We start from the raw sequence: 19,626 nt of genomic DNA, 5'->3' as shown, positions 1-19,626 counted from the left end.
TCTAATCTCATAAGTACAGCAAACAAATGGCAGAATTGACAAAATTGAGCTATTAATTTACTGCTAAGTTACTACCGTGATTCTGCTGCTTTTGGAAATGCAGCGGTGTCACTGCACTTTTCCAGACCGCACAGAAGGAAGTAGTCTGGACTAGCAGCAGTGTTGTGTGGTTGTCACCCAAATTGTCCCAGTTGTGTGTCCTGGGCTCCTTGGGCCCAGACAAGTGTGAGGCAGCTGCCTACTGAGCCTCAGTGGGACAGCTTCTGCTCCCACAACCCAGGCAGACCACCCGTGGTACGGGACAGAGTGGGCAGGCCCCACCACCAGTGAGCAGAGCAATGGATGGTAGCCCGGGGCTGCCTCTGCTCAGTGTGGGGAGGTTTCTCACAGGCCCCATACAAAGTGGTGAAAAACAGCAGCCATGACAGTACGTTACCTCAGTGACCCTCTGCAAGCTCTGGTTCTAGCAGAAGAGCCACTGAGAAGAGTTTGGGGTGGCCCCATGGTCTTCGTGGTTATTTCTTACCCTTTCTGCTACACCTGAGCTGCAGTTACATTAATGTTCAGTGGGTGCTCACTGGGGGCCAACCACTGTTCTACGTATTCATGCATATTATCTCATTTAATATTGAAAACAACCAATGCAGTGTGTGCTGTTACTCCCAATGTACAGATGAGACAGTGGAGGCACAGAGGGGTCAGCAATCTGCCCAGGGTCACTTGGTGGAGCAGGATTGCATCCAAGGGGTCTGACTCCTGAGTCTGGCCCTTAACCTCTACCCTGTAGCGCACAGCACTGAGTTTACTGAGTACGTTTGCCTTTAGGCAGCCCCCACCTCGACGTGCATGACTATATTTTTGCTGAAACATTACGAAGAAGCACAGAACGTTATTTCGTTCAACCCTCACAATATTCTAGGAAGTGGGACTGATTATTTCCACCTTTACAAAAGGGCAACTTGAGACTCTTGAGGACATATTGACTTCTCCTGGGTCACACTCTGCAAGTTGGGGTAGAGCTCGGCTGGAACTGGGTCACCTGCCCAGACTCAGTGCCCCACGTGCGTTCCCTATGTTGCAGAACAGGCAGCGCTTGAGAATCTCGCATTTAGAATCTTGCTCTGTGTCTGGTGGCTGCAGAGCTCCCCCCCCCCCCACCCGGCCTCTTTGAGACCTTGGTCACTTGTTCTCTGCTTTCTCCTTGCACTTCTGCTCCCGCACCTTTTGGGGAGCCTCACGTGGAACAGACAGGAGGGCAGCCTTGACGATGGCCCCCACCCCACTCCTTCTTCATGCTTCAGACTGTAGTTGGGGCCCTGTTTAGTTTCTACAGGTGGCTTGGGGCTGGTAGGAAAGGGCTTTAGAAATTAAGGGGACTTTTCCGTGCCTTTGGTTTTGGGATTTTTTAAAATCTGGAGCAGGAGAAGGTGGAGGTTATTGATGACTTAATGGTAGAAACAAAAAAGCCCAGTCAGGAACCCTCTTCACAGACAGTGGGACAGGCCTGGAAAAAGCATTTGTTGTATATGAGCAACATCTGTAGGTTCGGGTTACAGACTTCTGGAAAATCCCCTTGTTATGTGTAACCCTAGGCAGGAGGAAACAGTGGAAAATTTAAAGGCCCAATGACGTGTAATGGGATAATTAAATGTGAGGGCGAATGTCCTACATCTAGACTAAGAAACAACATGTTTTCCAATGGTTACAATTCCTTGGGGACCATTGATCAGTCCCTGCTGGAGCCAGAATCAGTGACCCCTCCCCGGCCATTGGATGCAGAGTGAGCACTCGCTGTTGGCAGGTGGAGGGTACCCTGCCTTTCCTCTGGTTCAGGCCGAAATGCCCTAGGAGTCTTCTCTGCAAGGTGTTATGCAACTTCCTATGATCAGGAGATTGTCCTTCCTTCCCTCTTCTCAAACCTGATCCTTGTAAAATTGTTCAACTTCCCTGCTTAAAACTATTCAAAAGCATCATATTTACTCTTAGGACAAAGTCAAACATCTGTGCGTATCCTTCAAGATTCCACATGGTCTTCCCCTCTTGTATTTCCAGTGTCTCACCCCACAACCTCTTCACTCTCTCTGCTCCACTCACTCTGGTCTTCTTCCAAGTTTTCATACTCTCAGGGCCTATGCACACATTCTTCCCTGGGCCTGGGGCCCCCTCCCCCCTCTTTCTCTAGTCAACTCCTACTCAACTCAAGCATCTCTTCTCCTGGGAAGTCAAATCCCCGTTTATAGACTTCCACAGTGACATGGATCTCCCTTTCTTACTCCTGATAAATTACATTTGTAAGAAATTATTTGATTGTTCGTGTTTTCTAGAATGTAAACTCCATGAGAGCAGAAATCTTGTATGTTCTTGCTTACTACTTTGTCTCTGGCACCTAGAAGAGTGGCTGGCACATAGAGACTACTCAGCACATGTTTGTTGAGTGACAGCATAAATAAATCCCAAACGAAAATCCAACTCCAGGCTCATTCAGGCCTCTGCTACCTAGATCGTCATAGAATAGCAGAATTTCAGAGCTGAAACTCACCCACACCTTAGCCTTCAACCCATCCATCAATACTGCTATTAGTATAATACTTTTTCTGTTTAAAAAAATGAAACTTTAGTGTTCATATATAGTCAGTAGATTATACTGTTTTTCTTATCTCTCCTCCACATCCTGGGTCCTCTCCTAGTCTGTTGAATTGGTAATCTCCAGCATGTATATTAAATGGCATGCCAGGTGTTGCAGAAAAGTAAAAAAGGCCTGTGTCCTCTCAGCACCTATCAGTGTGAAAGGAAACAGTGCTGCTCTGAAAATAATATTTAGGCCCTGGAATTCTAACCACATTAGCGCTGCATTTTCACTTCCTCTTCCCCATTTCTCTGTGTCATACTCAATTGCAAAGACCTTCCTTCCCAGCCATGCCTGCCCAGAACCCCACCCCTGCAATGACTTTTGATCATTTGGTGTGATATAGGTTTCTTCCACCAAAACAATAAAAACTAAAAAACTTGCAAGAATATCCATTGTGTCACTAGTTGGAAAGCCCTGGTTTAAATCCTAAACCAGTGGTGAGAGTTTGGGGGTGACAGAAAGAAGAGGGATGGGAATGGGATGAGGGTATCTGAGCAACAGCTAACCTACTGACCATTCATTCTCTGCCCCGCAGTGGCAGGCCATCTCTCTGACAGTCATTGAGAAGGTGCAGATTGCAGCCGCCATCCTGGGTTCCCTCTTCCTCATCGCCAGTATCTCTTGGCTCATCTGGTCAACCTTCAGTCCCTCGGCAAAATGGCAGCGCCAAGACCTCCTCTTCCAGATCTGCTACGGGATGTATGGGTTCATGGACGTGGTGTGCATTGGTGAGTCGGGGCCTGTCTCCATGGGAAGTGGGAAGCCAAATGAGGGTGAGTTAGACAAATCCCTCAGGACCGCACCCTCTGGGAGGTCAAAGCAGAGAAGGCAGCAGCCTTGACACCTGTGAGCTCAGGAGGGGCCAGTGGCTTAAATTTGGGAGGTGAGTGGGAAGCAGGGAAGGGAAGGGAAGGAAGATCTAAATTTTTCCAAGCACATGTCTTGCCTGGTTGAAGATAGATAAGGGGACTTGCCATGAAGATTTGTGAAAAGTCCATTGGTCAGTCTATCTGCCTCTGGCTGGATGAGGAAAGCCTCCTCTCTGTTGTGTACCCATGGCTGCCAAGCCAGACCAGGGCTGCCTGCACATTTAATCTCATTCTCTTCACAGCAAAATGCCCAGAACCAGTATTGAGGATGCCTGCCTCCTTTTTCCAGCTTTCCATAAGCCGATTTCAATGCCCAAGATTTCTCTAGTCTAGTTGTTTTCACATTGTGTGTAGCCCTGGGCTTCCATGCCCAGCTTCAGGAGCCGCCTTCAGGAGCGGAATGGAGTGCTGACCTGACGGGCTCTGACTCTTCACCCCTGTGGCACCCTGAGCTTCTGCTCTTTTACCTATTTATATGTTTCCATTGCAGGTATGATTCTGTTTAAAAGGCATCAGTGTTTTAGAAAAAAGTCAGAAACCCACCACTTGAGTTCCTCCTAATCCCATTCCCAAATCTATGTTCCCCTCTCTAACCTCCAGTTAGTTTGGTTGGTGGAGGGTTGGTTGACACAGGCTGTCAACTCTGAAGTCTTCATCCAAGTGACTGAGGAGTGGGGAGTGGTCCTGGTTTTCTGAGTGACAGGAAGCCTGCACATCCTGACCCGGAACTCTCAGATTTCCCCTAGGCCATAGCGCTCACAGCATCAGAGCGCCACAGCTGTCTTCCCTGGGTATTTGTTTATGAATTATATAAAAATGCTACATGGCTTCGTTTATCAGAAAACATCTATTAACTAGAATTTGGCTGGGATGATATTAATGTGAGTTTCTCTGGGATCCTATAATATTAGAACCAGAGAGGTTGGACACTTGCATACTAATGACAGTAGCCAACAACTAGTGATGCCGGAACTTGTAAACTTGTCTAAGCAACTTGCTGCCTCTCTGCACTAGTGAAACCAATACATCAACCCCTAGTTCAAGAGACTGTTAATTATGGCATGTAGGCAGTGAAATAAGCAGACTGCTCGGGTTTGGAGAGCGGTGGAAGAAAGAGGACCATTAATGGGAGGTATATGACTTGAGGCATTCTAATTTAGTTCCCTCTTGCACAAAACTCCCTTCCTACTCCTGCGGAGGCCTGGCCTTGTTGATGCCAAAAACCAGTTGTGTCTCCATATGGAGGTATGGGGCTCTGGCATGGAGGGGCCTTCCTGTAGAGGCCCCTCCAGCTGCCCTTCATTCTCCTTCAGGCAGGTTTTTGATCTGTCATTGATATGAGCTTCTAGGAGACATGCTTTCCTGTTACGTGGTGTATTAGTCAACTTTGGCTGCAGTGACAAACTCCAAAATTGCAGAGCCTTATGACAGCAAGCATTTATTTTCCATTCATGGGACTACAAGATGGCTGTGGCTCTGCTGGACTTGGCTGGGCTTAGCTTCTGACTGTGAATTGGCTTTGGGCCTGCTTTGAGCGTCTCTTCCTGCTGGGCCCAGCCTAAAGGAGCAGGGACTACAGGGTGTATTCTCTTAGCCAAGTGCAGGAACACAGGAGGATTGGTTGACACGTGCAATGCTTCTCGAAGTTTCTGCTCAGTGCTGGTACATTGCTCCTTCTGCCCACAGACATTGGCCAATGCAAGTCACCAACTAGCCTTCCATCGAAGAGGTAGTGGGGCAGGGAAGTATACTCCTCCTTTCCTGGTGGGAATGTGGGTGAGAGAGAGGAGCATAAATACCACTTATGACTCAGGGCTCCATAGGTCTGACGATTGAGATAATTGAACGTAGAGGAGATTGTACAATCAACCAGCAGGACTCCCTTGCTTTGCAGTTGAGAGAGCTGGGCCCAGAAAAAGGAAGTGACCTGCTCAAGGTTGCTCATCTGGGAGTGGAACCCAGGTCTCCTGATTAGCAGGAGACCTTTTATTAGCCCTCTCTCATCAGGTAGGAGTCCCAGGCGTCACTTATGGGACACCTGCAGATGCCACCTGCCACTTCGATATATCTGTGTCCACTTACAGGAAGAGTCCTCACAAACAGGCCTGCCCTGCTCCCTGTGGCTCTGAGCCACCCAACACCCCAACTCTGACCTATCTGGTGCTCTGGTCTCTCCTGCTCAGAGGCTGTTCTATCATTTTGTTGGCTATAATGGAGCTAACAGTGTCAGAGCATGTCCCCCAGGGCAAGGATTATTCGTCCCATTTTTTCAGACAGTAAAACTCTGAGACTGAAGGATTTGTCTTAGACTGAGTCGGACTCTCTGTTGTGTTTTGTTTTTTAAAAAATACATATTTTTATTGATTTCAGAGAGGAAGGGAGAAAGAGATAGAAACATCAGTGATGAGAGAGAATCATTGCTCAGCTGCCTACTGCGCCCCCCCCCACCACACACACACACACTGGGGATCGAGCCCACAACTGGGGCATGTGCCCTGACCAGGAATCGAACTGTGACTTCCTGGTTCATAGGTTAACCCTCAACCACTGAGCCAAGCTGGCCAGGCCGTTCAGTGTTTTTTTAGGAGAGGCTGTCCACAGGAGAAAATGCTGGTAGGCAAAATAAAAAAGGGAGTAATATGTGACTTGGAGAAGGGAGCGGGAGGTGATAGGCAGTAGTTCAAATGCACAGATTCTTATGGTGGCTGTGACAATGGTGATTTTGATGACAGTGATGATGATCAGTAGTGATGGTAGTGGTTTTGAGGATAAAGTTCAAGTACATGTCACTTCTCCTGCTCTGCAGTATGCTGGCCAGTTGAGGAAAAACACACAGCACTGCGTAAGTGGTTACAGAGTATCAGCTTTTTAGGGGCTCTCTGGAAGCAAGAAGCAGGTGAAGCCTGCAACATCTACCAGAGATTCTTCATTTCCAGGCTCAACTAGATATTCAGACCCACAGAACTACCAGTGAGCACACCTGGCACCAGAGCCATTTAGAGCTGTGGTTCTCAACCTGTGGGTCGCGACCCCTTTTGCGGTCAAACGACCCTTTCATAGGGGTCACCTAAGACCATCCTGCATATCAGATATTTACATTATGATTCATAACAGTAGCAACATTACAGTTATGAAGTAGCAACGAAAATAATTTTATGGTTGGAGGTCACCATAGCATGAGGAACTGTATTTAAAGGGCCAGAAGGTTGAGAACCACTGGTTTAGAGGAAAGTAGGATGAGAACCATGACCTCCACAAGGCAGGTCTGGCTTACCTCTGCAGCTGAGTCCTTGCAGGACATCCATATCCTTGTTGAGCACTAGTCTCTTGTTCCCCAAATAGTAGTTCAGGAAGGAAATAAGATTCACAGTAGTGGGTGTAGGATTCACCGTGGCATAGTTTCCAGGGTCCCCACAGAAGTCTGTTTCCCTTTCCTTTCCTGTGGAACAGAATAATACCACCATCATTAGAGTTGCTGAGAGGACTGGAGAAGATGGTGCATGTAAGGAGGAGGCATGCCTAAGTAATCAGTGGCCAGACTAGGAGGCACCTGATCGGAGTAGGTTCCACCCGTAGGCACTCAATAAAGGTTTGCTGAATCCAGTCACAGCCTAGAGAACCTGACCCTGTGTCCTCATGTAATTGAGAGTCTGCTGTGATTTGGAGCAGTGCTTCTTTCGGAAGGTCTTGGGTCCCCTCACGCGTGACCCCTCAATGAGAAGATCTGATTACATTGAATGTCCTCGCTCCACCTGCCTCTCTTCCGTCATCTCTAATGACACTGTCTGCCCCAGCAGGGAAGCTGACAGAGCCTCACAGAAAACAAATGGGACGTTCTCTGCTCCAGTGGGTCAAGTTATTAGAATTTAACAAGAGCAAATTAATTAAGGTCTTTGGCACCAAACACATTTTTTTTTCTTCACTTCAGAGACCCAAGAGATTGGCCATCAAAGTGTCAACTTTGCAAACATAAGGAATTCATCCTTACCATGTTTGTTTCTTACTCGTGGGTGGACTGGGGTCAAGGGGAGGAAGGAGAGCAACATTTCTGAGCTTGCTCCAAATCTTTAAGACAGCGGAATATGGTTGTTAACAAAATTATTTTTAAAATTTTTGTTAAAGTTTTCTCTGTGTGCTATCTATTCAGGTTATTTCCTTTGATTTAGAGATACCTGGTACCTGCCCTCTAAAATATAGGAATTCAAATCCTAATTTGTAGCAACTGGGCAGGGGGTGGTGGCAGCAGAACTATAAAAACATTTTCAAATTTAATTTTAATTCATATTAACTTAAAATACATATATGCCATAAAGACTCCTCCCTTTGGGCTAGAAATGACCTGCCTGTCAAGCCTTTTAATTCCCTGATTAGAAAACTTTAAAAATATGGAGGAGTCAGCCAAAAATATGGAAGAGACTAGAAAATAAAAGATCTAGGTCTGAAAACAAGATTGGCCACTACCTACCTCTATGACCAAGTTACTTCCTCTTTCTACAACTCAGTCAACTCATCTGTAAAATAAGAGGGTTGAACCTGATAACCTCCAAAGTCCTTCTGGCTCTGACATCCTAGGATTTAGAAGTTATGTTCATTGTGAGAAGATATCATAATTCTCAGAGGTTGACAGCTGTGGCTGGGGGGAATCTCATTAATGGCGGGGAGGACAAACAACCCATAGACATCAACTATGTATACCAGCAAGTGAGGCTCAGTCTATGTTTTATTATCTGCATGTGACTTGTCCAATTTTCTGAATTTACTATTAACTCATATCTCACCCATGCCCTCCCTCACCCCTCATGGCTTCCCATGCATGACCACTTCTCCCCATAGCTAAGCTTTGGGATGCTTGAAGGATGAAGATGACTGATTTAGAAGCAGACACACCAAGTAAGCACTGTCCCTCTCAAAGGAGACCCCTTGGGAAGTAATTCACTTAATCCAGTTGTGCTGACAAGCTCAAAATATTTTAGGAACACCTCTTGAAAGCTGTCTTCAGTGCCTGCAGCACAGTCTTTGGAACAGACTCAGAGTGGCATGTCTCTTTGTTGCCAGGGGTTTGTGACTAGAAATAGCCCAATCTGATAAATAAGGTGGGTGCTCAAGCCAGCTAATACATATTGGAGACCACATGAAAACATGCCCTAATCTGCTTTTCTCATCTGGCCTCTAACCTTGTACTGAAATGATTTTAATAAGGGTATCTCCCGCTTAAAAAACGAGCCACCACATTTCAGTGGCTTAATGCAATAGAAGTTCCTGATCAGTGGAGGTTCTCCTCCACACAGTGATTCAGGGACCCACGCCCCTTCTACTGTGAGACTTCTCCACAGTCTCACAGGGCTTTTGAGTCATTTATCTCCAGCTAATAGAAAATAAAAGAGAGCACAGATAAGGGACACCCACATACTTTTCCTCTCAATACCCATTGCTTAACCTTGGCCATGTTTGTATAAATAAACTACTTTTGTAACTTTATAATAATCCTTTTAAAATGAAGTTATGTGATACTTATTTAATAATACTCATAATAAAATAATAACTAATATTTCTCATTATATACCAAGCACTGTGAAGAGTGCTTTATGTGCATCATCTTGTTTATTCCCTACAATCCTATGATGTAGTTTTATTATAATGCCCATTTTCTTTCTTTCTTCTTTTTTTTTAATCCTCACCCGAGGCTATTTTTCCATTGATTTTTAGAGAGAGTGGAAGAGAGAGGGAAAGACAGAGAGAAATATCAAAGAGAGAAACACATTGATTGGTTGCCTCCTGCACAAGCCCCGGTCAGGGCCAGGGCCGGGAGGAGCCTGCAACCAAGGTATGTGCCCTTGACCAGACTCGCATCTAGGACCCTTCAGTCCACAGGCCGATGCTCTATCCACTGAGCAAAGCAGCTAGGGCATAATGCCCATTTTCTTGACGTGAAAACAGGCTAAGAGATAAATCACCCAAGGCCATACAACTAAAACCCAGTTTCATCTGATTACAAATCCCACATTCTTAACTGCTCTGTTATAACAATGTGACACATATATAAAACACATCTTGTACGACTTCAAATAGAAATTATATATACATACGCCTAGATAATTTCAAAAAATAATTACCTTCTCCATAGCTGCACTGTCTCTGGAGGGAGTACCTGACCTTGAGCACAGAGAATGAAGCAGCCCAGACACATGGCACTGTTCTGTATCAGATAACCTACGTTTATGTCCTACTTCATGTATAAGCTGTGTGTCTTAGGACAAGACATTTATCCTCTCTGAGCTCACTTTCCTCTTCTGTAGAGATTATATCACCAACTTCACAGGGTTTCTATGAAAAGTATACTGTATTTGCAAAGCCATTTTAGAGTGACAGTCATAGTAAGCATTCAATAAATATTGACTGTCATCACCATCAATCACCATCATTGCCAGCACCTTCATGATCATCATCCAGAATGGCCGAGAAACACAATTCTGTCTATATGTGTCCAGAGGGTGAGAACCCTGCGCCTCGTAAAGAAACCCCACAGAAAAAAATCCACAGTATCTTAGGGCGTAATCCACACACACTTCCAGGGATGGGCATCTCAAATTGGGGCTCCAGGATACTTCTCTTTCCTACTCAGTCCTACTGAGTTAAGCTTACATTACATTAAAGAGCCTCAGCACCCAATGATTTTCCAACAAAGTTCTTCTCACAGGTTTCTGCGGTGCCCTGGGTACGAGTGCCTGGAATGTTCTCATGCCGATGCATTGAGAAACGTTCTGTACAGCTTGACCAAGGTCAACTGGCCCAGCAGGGCCCTGCTCAGAAGGGAATTCTTTCAGAAGCCACTTCTAAGGGACAACCTCTCCCTGGGCACTGAAACAGAAAGGGGCTTTGCATTCGCCCTCACTGAGTGCTTTCAGCATCCTCTCTCCTTTGAGTCTTTGTTGAGTCAGATGACTCAAAGCATTCATCAAATGAAAACTCAGAGCATTCAAGTCAAGGTGAGCCTGCCCAAAATGGGGCCCCTGCACCCTCATCTTGCCAATTCCTCAGGGAGGCCCCGAGAAGTGCAGCCTGGCTACTTGTGAGAAGCACAAAGCTGTACCCCTGGAGAATACTGGACAAGTCAGGCATTGCCAGTCAGGTCTATCCTGGCAGTAGCTTCTGAACCCACCCCACATAGCTGGTTATATTGATATCTTTCCCACACTTGCCTGATAAGTTCTTTGGTGCAGGTCCTGACAGGGCTAGCCCCTTGAGGGGTAGCATCTGGAAAGTGAATGTTTGGCAACGGTGGGGTTTCTGAGGTGTCTTGCCCCATAATTGCCTGCAACTCTGCAGGGGGAGAGGAGCATCCCTCCAGGTGACTACTGAAGGCTCTCAGCTGTGGGAAAGGAGATGGTGCGAAGGCTTGTCTCCACTTCTGTGGAGCTGGTTGGTCTCTAGAGCTCCTTTCAGTTCCAGCAGCGGTTCTCAACCTGTGGGTCACCAACCTGTGGGTCATGACTCCTTTGGGGGTTGAATGACCCTTTCACAGGGGTCGCCTAAGACCATCAGAAAACACATATATAATTACATATTGTTTTTGTGATTAACCACTATGTTTTAATTATGTTCAATTTGTAACAATGAAAATACATCCTGCATTATCAGATATTTACATTACGATTCATAACAGTAGCAAAATTACAGTTATGAAGTAGCAACGAAAATAATTTTATGGTTGGGGGTGACCACAACATGAGGAACTGTATTAAAGGGTCGCGGCATTAGGAAGGTTGAGAACCACTGATCCAGCATGTTACTCATCGATAAACAATGACTCACACTGAGGCTCAGGAAGGACAGGTAGGAGATGGAAGAACAGGTGCTTCTGTTTGGGGATGGGGCTGGCAATGAAGGAGGAAGAGATATGAGTGGGCACTTTCTATCCTGTGATCTCCCCAGACCCCACAGCAACCAGCATCATGTAGCATTGGGTGTTAGATGTGTGCCCCACACTGTGCCAGGCATCAGCATGAAGGACTCATTACCATGTTTAATCTCACAACAACCCTATAAGAAAGGGGCATCAGCCCCAGTTTACTCAGAAAAAAAAAGTAATTGCCTAAAGCCACAGGCTCATAAAGTGACAGAGGTCTGAATGTTCAATGTATGCCCATTGGTAAGTTGACTTTAAATTGTGGAGCCCAAAGATCTTTGGGTCTAGGAGAGGAATAATCCATTCCTCCAGTGGTCTGGCATTTTCATGTCTGTCACATCTGGAAGTATTTTTTAAGTTACTTAGAGTGGGCCAGGATAAGGACCATGTCGTAGGCAGTGTTGTCCACACACAGGCAGCACCGGTATTGCCTCAGAGCTGCTTAGAAATGCAAATTCTTAGGCCTCACCCCAGACCTACTGAGTCAGACCCTCTGGGGGCGGAGCCTGGAGTCTGTATTTTACAAGCTCCCTGGTTGATTCTGGTGCATGCCAAAGTTTGAGAAGCACTGTTGGGGAGTTGTCTGCAACTTTTATGCCATTTAAGGAGGATGCCAGCAGGAGATGAGGTAGGGAGGGGGATTCTAGTATGAGAGGGAACCAGATGCTTCTCTACAGACTCCTCAGTTAGCACTGGCTTCTTAACTCCATGCATGATGGGGACCAAGTGTCATAGAAGCACATAGTAGGTGCTCAGGGAATACCAAGTGGAATTAAATTGTCTCTCACTGCTGTGGACACAAGAGCCAATGGCCAAGGTTCAGCAAGGGAGGATGGGGATGCCACGTCCAGAAGAACTCCCTGACACTGCTGTGGTGAGCTAGGGGCATGGGAGCCATCCACTCACAATAGTCACCTTACCTCATGGGCTGAGCTGAGCAAAGGACCATTTAAGCTGGAGGTCAGGGGGAGCTATGATGGCAAATGAAAGGTTCTGACAACCCATGGAGCCTACAGTTTTGTGAGGAAGAGGAGGCCAAAAAGGCAGAGAGATGTTAGAAAGACAAAGGCAGCAATGGTTCTGGAACTGGATTTCCCACAAATACAGCCCAAGGGCACATTGTAGGTGGTTACCAGGTAACTGTTAAATTACATAGAAAACCCCAGCAAAGGACACAACCAAAACTTACTGGGTTTTGAATATTACCATGCCCTCTAATTTTCCTTTTTTTTCCTGCTCCTTCTCTGCCTCCCATCACCAATCACCTTCTTTCTTTCTATTCTAATTCCAGTCTCTCTCTCTCTCTCTCTCTCTCTCTCTCTCTCTCTCTCTCTCTCTCTCCTCTCTCTCCCTCCCTCCCTCCCCACTGCCATTTCCCATCTAGAGCAGGAAGCAGAGGGAGTGCTAGGGAGTATATGTGAATGAGGTAGTTTGTGCTCTTCCAACTTTTGCCAAATAAGCATTATCTACAAACACAGGTGCACCTTCCTCCCCTTCAGCCACCTATCCATTAAAATGGTTTAATTACTTCCTGAACACTAGACAGTTAGATAATTAGAAGGCAGCATTCAGACCAAAAATTTAAGCCACCCTATTCAATCAGGGTAAAACTGCCTGATCAGGAAGCTAATTAGGAATCAACTGTAGTGGCTCTTATTGTAAAGAGTTTAGGGTTTCAAAAGATCCCGCTTCTCTCTCCCCAAGGCCCCGGTCTCCTCCATCATCATTGAGGCTTTTCAGTCTCCTGAAACTGTGTTAGCTGCCCAAGCCTCAACCGTACCTCCTGTCCTCAAGGGGCTTATGATCTAGGGAAAAAAAGCATAGCAGTGTTCAAACAAGAGTTGTGGAGTAAATGAACAAATAAATGGAATAGTGCTAAGGGTGCAGAGGCAGGTATTCAAAAGGTTGAAAGAAGTGATAAGAGTTGTCACATTGGGAGAGGGTGAGAGCAAGGCTCTGGGTAAAAAGCAAGCCTCCCTGTCCAGAATCAGGCAGGCTGATCAAGGGGTCCACAGTGGTCCGCTGAAGATTTATGAATGCCCTAAAATTATAAGGACAGTTTGTGTGTTTGGTTTTTCTTTTTCCAGGAAGACGGTCCTTAGCTTCCATGAGATCCTCAAAGGGGTTTATACTAAACACATTAGGATCTACTGGGCTACAGGGAGATTGTCTCTCTTTCAATGAGCCCTTGAAGACTTGTCATGCAAAGTGCAATTGCAGGAGCCATTGGAATCCTGCCTCCTAGGATCACAGTGTGTTGGAGGTTGGAGAGGCTTTGAGGTGTTGCCATCCAGTCTCTTTGCTTCACATCAGGAGGCTGAAGTGACTCACTACTGTTTGCTCTTGTGAGTCAGTGCTTAACCACAGGGGCCAGACCAGCCACCTCTAGATTTACAATTGCTGTAATTTCCATTGTGCCTCATCCCTAATCATCATCATCCCTCACTCACCATCACAGGTCCCAGCCTCTAAGACAGGGGTGGGCAAAATTTTTGACTCGAGGGCCACAATGGGTTCTTAAACTGGACTGGAGGGCCGGAACAAAAGCATGGATGGAGTGTTTGTGTGAACTAATATAAATTCAAAGTAAACATCATTACATAAAAGGGTACGGTCTTTTTTTTTTTTTTTTTAGTTTTATTCCTTTCAAATGGGCCGGATCCGGCCTGTGGGCCATAGTTTGCCCACGGCTGCTCTAAGACCATCCTCACAATATGGACAATCATCCCTTTCCTGTTTTGCTCATCCCTTAACTGGTCCCATCTTCTTAGCCCTTCTATTGTGCCCTCTGGACCTCATGGTCCATCATTGGCAGCCCTTCTCTGAGTATAACTTTCATCTTCCCGTAATTGCAACATAACTGTCTCCTGAAGACATTATTTCTAGCATGACTTTCTCAAGTGGTGGCTGCTTTTCCTATCATGCACTATTCGGTGGGGTCTGGAGGTGGGATCCCCTTCTTGATGTTGTTGGCTGCTGACTGCCTACTCACATTCCTTGATGGACCTGACTCATACACTCCCTCCCACCAGTCTTGACTTCAGAATCTTTACAGATCAGTGGTTCTCAGCAGAGGTGGTACCATCCCCTAGTGGGAATTTTGGAAATGTATGAGGTTTTTCATTTGTTTTCAAATGTAGTTGTGCCCAGCATTTATATTGAAATTTATATAGTCTTGTTATAAATGACTTTCCATTTGTTTGCTTTTTTCCCCCTTTATCTGTTAGGGCAATGTATATATACTAGAGGCCCAGTACACAAAAATTTGTGCACTCGGGAGGGTCCCTCAGCCTGACCTGTGCCCTCTTGCAGTCTGGATCCCTCAGGGAATGACCACCTGCTGGCTTAGGCCCGCTCACTGGGGGATTGGGCCTAAGCTGGCAGTCAGACATCCCTCTGGCAACCTGGGAACCCTGAGGGGATATCCACTTGCCAGCGGGGAGGAGGCCTAGCTGCAGTCAGACATCCTTAGTGCTGCTGAGGAGGTGGAAGAGGCTCCCACCACCATCGCTCTACTGGCAGCCATCAGCCTGGCTTGTGGCTGAGCAGAGCTCCCCTTGTGGGAGCACACTGACCTCCAGGGGGCAGCTACTGCATTGAGCATCTGCCCCCTTGTGGCCAGTGTGTGTCATAGTGACCAGTCGACTGTCATTTGGTCGACTGGTCATAACGGTCCTTTAGGCTTTTATATATATAGATTCTCAGACTTGCCCGTCATGTAAATGGCTACAAAATGGCTTCTATTGGGCCCACTAGGCTATATCATTCTATATTTCTCTTCAAGAGGCAAGAGTAGGGGGCTCCATTCTACCAGGGAAAATTATATTGCTATTTTGGTTGGGTTGATTTGCATATAGTCGCTCTGATTGGCTGGTGGGTGTGTCTTGGGCATAGCAAAGGTATGGTCAATTAGCATCTTTGTCTTTTATTAGTGTATAATATCTCAACCATCGTGACTTATCTTATGAACCTCATTTGAGGATAAAAAAGGGGATATTAAAATATATTTGTTATAAAAAGAGGGCATTTGGTCTGATAGCACTGAGATGGCTGATGCAGAAAATATGTCCAACTCCTCATTACTCCAAAATAATTTTCCTCCCACTCACCTCAGCCCCACTCAAATGGTCAACCTCTAGACCTTATCCTCACCAAGAACCACACCACTCCCAAAGTCTGGATTTAAACATCCCACTCTCTGATGATCATCCCCCTCCACTCCCATCTTTGTGGTTTACTGATTCCTTGGCTGATGCATGGAAGAGGCAAGGAACAGAGGTGACTTCTAGAAGCTGAAAAGGCAATTATCCAACTTCATGGAGACCTCTTGTCATTGACCCTAAAACTTTTCTTTTTCATTATTCTTTATTTTATTTGTGTCTTCACTTCTCTCCTCCCCAGGGTAATAACTACTCCCTTGCAAACATCCAGAACTCTCACCTTCCCTCCTACCTTACTTTCCTGGAGAAATAGTCAATACTGATTACATCCAGCTCTCTTCTTATTCCACAAATACTCCTAGCAAGCAGTTGAAAGTGTAGGAAAAAAACCACATAACCAACGACTAGAGTAATTTCAAACTTATGGCCACAAATTTCAAATGGGCACCCAACACCATCAGATGATTGTGCCACATCTCCCTTGCAAATTCACTCTCCCACTTTCCAAGATAACTATTTCTCACTTTCTCTTTTCTCCACAAATTGTCAGCACTTCCTCCCTTATCCATTCCCCTTAGCTGATGACTTCATGGAAGAAAAAGATGCACTTGCACTTCTATCATCTTACCTTAAAGGTGCCCACCAAACCAGTGGTCACTCCTCATTTCACTGACCTCTCAACAGCATTTTCAAATTATCACACTCTCTTTCCTGAAATATATATTTCTCTAGACATCTGGGTCTCTACTTGCAGGTCTTGCTTCTACACCATTTATTGCTCATTCAGAGCCTCCTTTGCTGATTTCACCTCCATCAAATTGCCACCAAACCTCTATACATCAGAAGGCTCACAGAGCCTCTGTCATTGGCTCTCTTCACTTGTTTGCCATCTCTCCCCAGGAGATCTGGGCCATTCCTCAGGCTTCACATTTTACCTCTGCACTGATGACTTCTATCTCTAGGCCAGATCCCTCCCCTAAGCTTCAGACTTAAATGTTCAACTGTCATGCTGGTCCTTCCAGTGAGATTTCTATCAGACATCTTAAATGTACCATGAATAAAATACTAGTATAACTATCACTGTGGCTAAAGAATGGCCCCCAAAGACATCCAGGTCATAATCCCTGGACTTTATTAATGTTGCCTTATGGTAAAAGGGATTTTGCAAATGTGATTAATTTAAGAATCTTGACATGGGGTGATTATCCTGATGACTCAGGTGGGCCCAATGCAGTAATCACAGTGTTCTTATGAGAGGGGGGCAGAGGGAGGCTTGAAGACAAAAGAATAGTAGGAGATGTGACAGTGAAAGAAAGAGGTAGACTGATGCAAGGAAGAAGCAAGGCGACTTCTAGAAGCTGAAGAAGGCATGGAAATGGGTTCTCCACTCAAAGCCACCAGAAAGAACCAGCCTTGCTGACACCTTCAGATCAGCCTGGTGAGACTGATTTTAGACTTCTGATCTCCAGACCTATAGAATACATTTGGGTTATTTTTAGCCACTAAATGTGTGGTCATTTGTTACAGCAGTCATAGGAAACTAATAGAGTCACTGCCACCACCACCACAAATCCACACCCCCTACCCTTGTGCCTTTAAAATCTTGATAAATGGCACCATTACTAACAGCTAAGGCCAAAACCTTCCAGTTGTTCAGATTTTTCTCTTGATCCACACCACACCTGTCAGCTCTACTCCCAGCATACATCCTGATTCCAATGGTTCTCACTGTCTCCACTGCTATCACCCTGGTCTAGGCCACCATCATTTCCTCTTGTGTTCTGCTCCTACTCTTGTCCTCCTCAGTTTATTGCTTCACAGGAGCCAGAATGATCTTTCTGGAGGGTAAATCAGATCACATTATTCCTCCTACTAAACCCTTCAATGGTTTCCCATTATATTAGGATAAAATACAAGTTCCTTGTCATGGCCTACAAGGCCCTATCATTGATTGGCCTCTGCACTTATCTCCCTGAACTTTCCCACTCATTCACTACACCCTGGCCACACTGACCTCTTTTCTGACCCTTTGCATCATTCCCAGCCCCCAGCCTTTGCACTTGCAGTTCCTACCACTGAATGCTCTCCTTTCAGGCCTTTGCATGGTCTCAATTCAAATATCATCTCCCACCACCTTCCTGCTAAACAGGACCTTTTAGAACCTGCAGCCAGTGGCTATTTAACCCTATTTTACATTCTTCATAGCATTTTTTCAGTACCTGAAATAGTCCTACTGGCTTGTTTACATGACTGTTATGTGTCTCTCCACTAGAATGAATGTAAGCTCTGAAGGCAGGATTCTTCCTATCCTTCTCACTGCAGTATCTCTAGTACTTGGCACACAGTAGGTACATAATTAATATTTATTTGCCTGGTTGTCTGACATGGCTTGTTTCTGACTCCACCTTCCCACTGGCCAATATAACTGTGTCCAAGTCTCCCAGTGGTGTGTGTATTTCAGTAGCACTGGGCTAGTTGTACAAAGAGTTAACTAGTGGAATTTCAGACATCATTCAGCAGGTATGGCATGACCATGGGGTTTCTTTCATGGTGCCTTTAAAAGCATATGATTCATTCAACATCAGCTAAGTATGGGGTGCCATGGATACATGGTAGAGGGAGGGAAAAATACAGGGTGGGGGAAAAGTAAGTTTACAATTGTGAGTACTCAAAACAGAGTTTATTCTTGTGTTAGTATTTATTAATTATTGTATTATTTTATCAAACAACTGTAACCCTACTTTTGCCCCACCACATATTTATATTATACCTCAAAGACAACAAATTTGGATCTTGTGAAGTCACAATGTGGGTGGGTAGAGTAGAGGTAGACAAAAGTATCACATGGAAGTTCTCAGCTATTCTGTGGACTTGGTGTGGTTTGCACCCACTAAAGACTCGTTGGACCTAGGAATGTAGGGATGGGAACCATGTGGCTCAGAGCTGAAAGGCAGGTTTGAAAAGAACAAATCAAACTATAGAAATCCTGCTTGCCCCCCACCTACCTTCATTTATAAATAATGGGAGACTATGACTTTCTTTCATTATGTGGCTTTCCTTCTCCCTGTGGCCTCAGGTCTCATCATCCACGAGGGACCCTCCGTGTACCGCATCTTTAAACGGTGGCAGGCTGTCAACCAGCAGTGGAAAGTGTTGAACTATGACAAGACAAAAGACCTGGAGGATCAAAAGTCAGGAGGCAGGACAAACCCCCGGACCTCCTCATCCACCCAGGCCAATGGCCTCTCCTCGGAAGAGGAGGCTGCGGACACCCCTGCCCCCGAGGAAGGTCCTGCCCGGGCAGCCAGCCAGCCCTCAGGCCCTCCCTCTGATCACCACTGTGCTTACACCATCCTGCACATCTTGAGTCACCTAAGACCTCATGAACAGCGGAGCCCCCAGGGCGGCAGCCGAGAGCTCGTCATGAGGGTCACAACAGTGTGAAAGGAGTGCCTGGAAGGGCAGCCGTGACCATGCACAACAGCAGAGGGTGGGCTGGGAAGGGGCTAGGCCCGATGGGATGCTGGTCTGGGGAGCAGATGTGGGGAGGCCAGGTGGCTCCCCAGGCGCCAGAGCAGAGGGTGGGGGGCTTTGAGGGGTCTGGGGGCAGGATTAGAGCTGCAGTGAGTGATGTTGGTGTGGTTCTGTGGTTTCCAATCAGTCAATACCATTCTCCAACAAGAGCAAGGAAAACCAATACAAACTCAACAACAAAGTGCAATACAGACTGAACCCAACAAAATACAACAACAACACCAGGCACATGTACCGTGGTGGGATTGGGCCTAAGAGAGGAGGCTGCAGAGGGCAAGGCTGGCTTGTGGGTGATGCCCACCTGTGCCCATGTGCAGGAAGAAGCAATGCAAAGGAAAAGCACCTGCAGCCTGCCCTGCTTTACCCTTGAGTTTGTTTTGGTTCCTCTCTGGGCCTGACCCACTGGCTGTGGGGGTAGGGAGAGGGACGGGTGAGGACTGGCAGGGTTGGAATTCAGTTTTTGCAGCCCCTGAGCTCACCGGATGGGCAGGATTTCTAACTCAGATGGCTTTGGCGACTCTGGGTGGA

The 19,626-nt window shown here is 46.1% G+C and overlaps 1 protein-coding gene across 1 annotated transcript in view; it reads left to right on the top strand.

The window, feature by feature from the left end:
• The window catches only part of MARCH4 (membrane associated ring-CH-type finger 4), a 75,815-nt gene extending 56,482 nt beyond the window's left edge, over positions 1-19,333 (top strand). Inside the window, exons 3-4 of the mRNA XM_006763302.2 lie at positions 3,165-3,357; positions 18,641-19,333. Of these exons, the coding sequence (XP_006763365.1) occupies positions 3,165-3,357; positions 18,641-19,008 (561 nt within the window). The 3' untranslated portion in view covers positions 19,009-19,333. The remainder of the gene's footprint in view (positions 1-3,164; positions 3,358-18,640) is intronic.
• Positions 19,334-19,626: the final 293 nt, after the last annotated feature.

The sequence above is a fragment of the Myotis davidii genome, unplaced genomic scaffold (assembly GCF_000327345.1).
Source record: "Myotis davidii unplaced genomic scaffold, ASM32734v1 scaffold575, whole genome shotgun sequence".
NCBI lineage: Eukaryota > Metazoa > Chordata > Mammalia > Chiroptera > Vespertilionidae > Myotis > Myotis davidii.
This window is presented reverse-complemented; position numbering and strand designations above follow the sequence as displayed.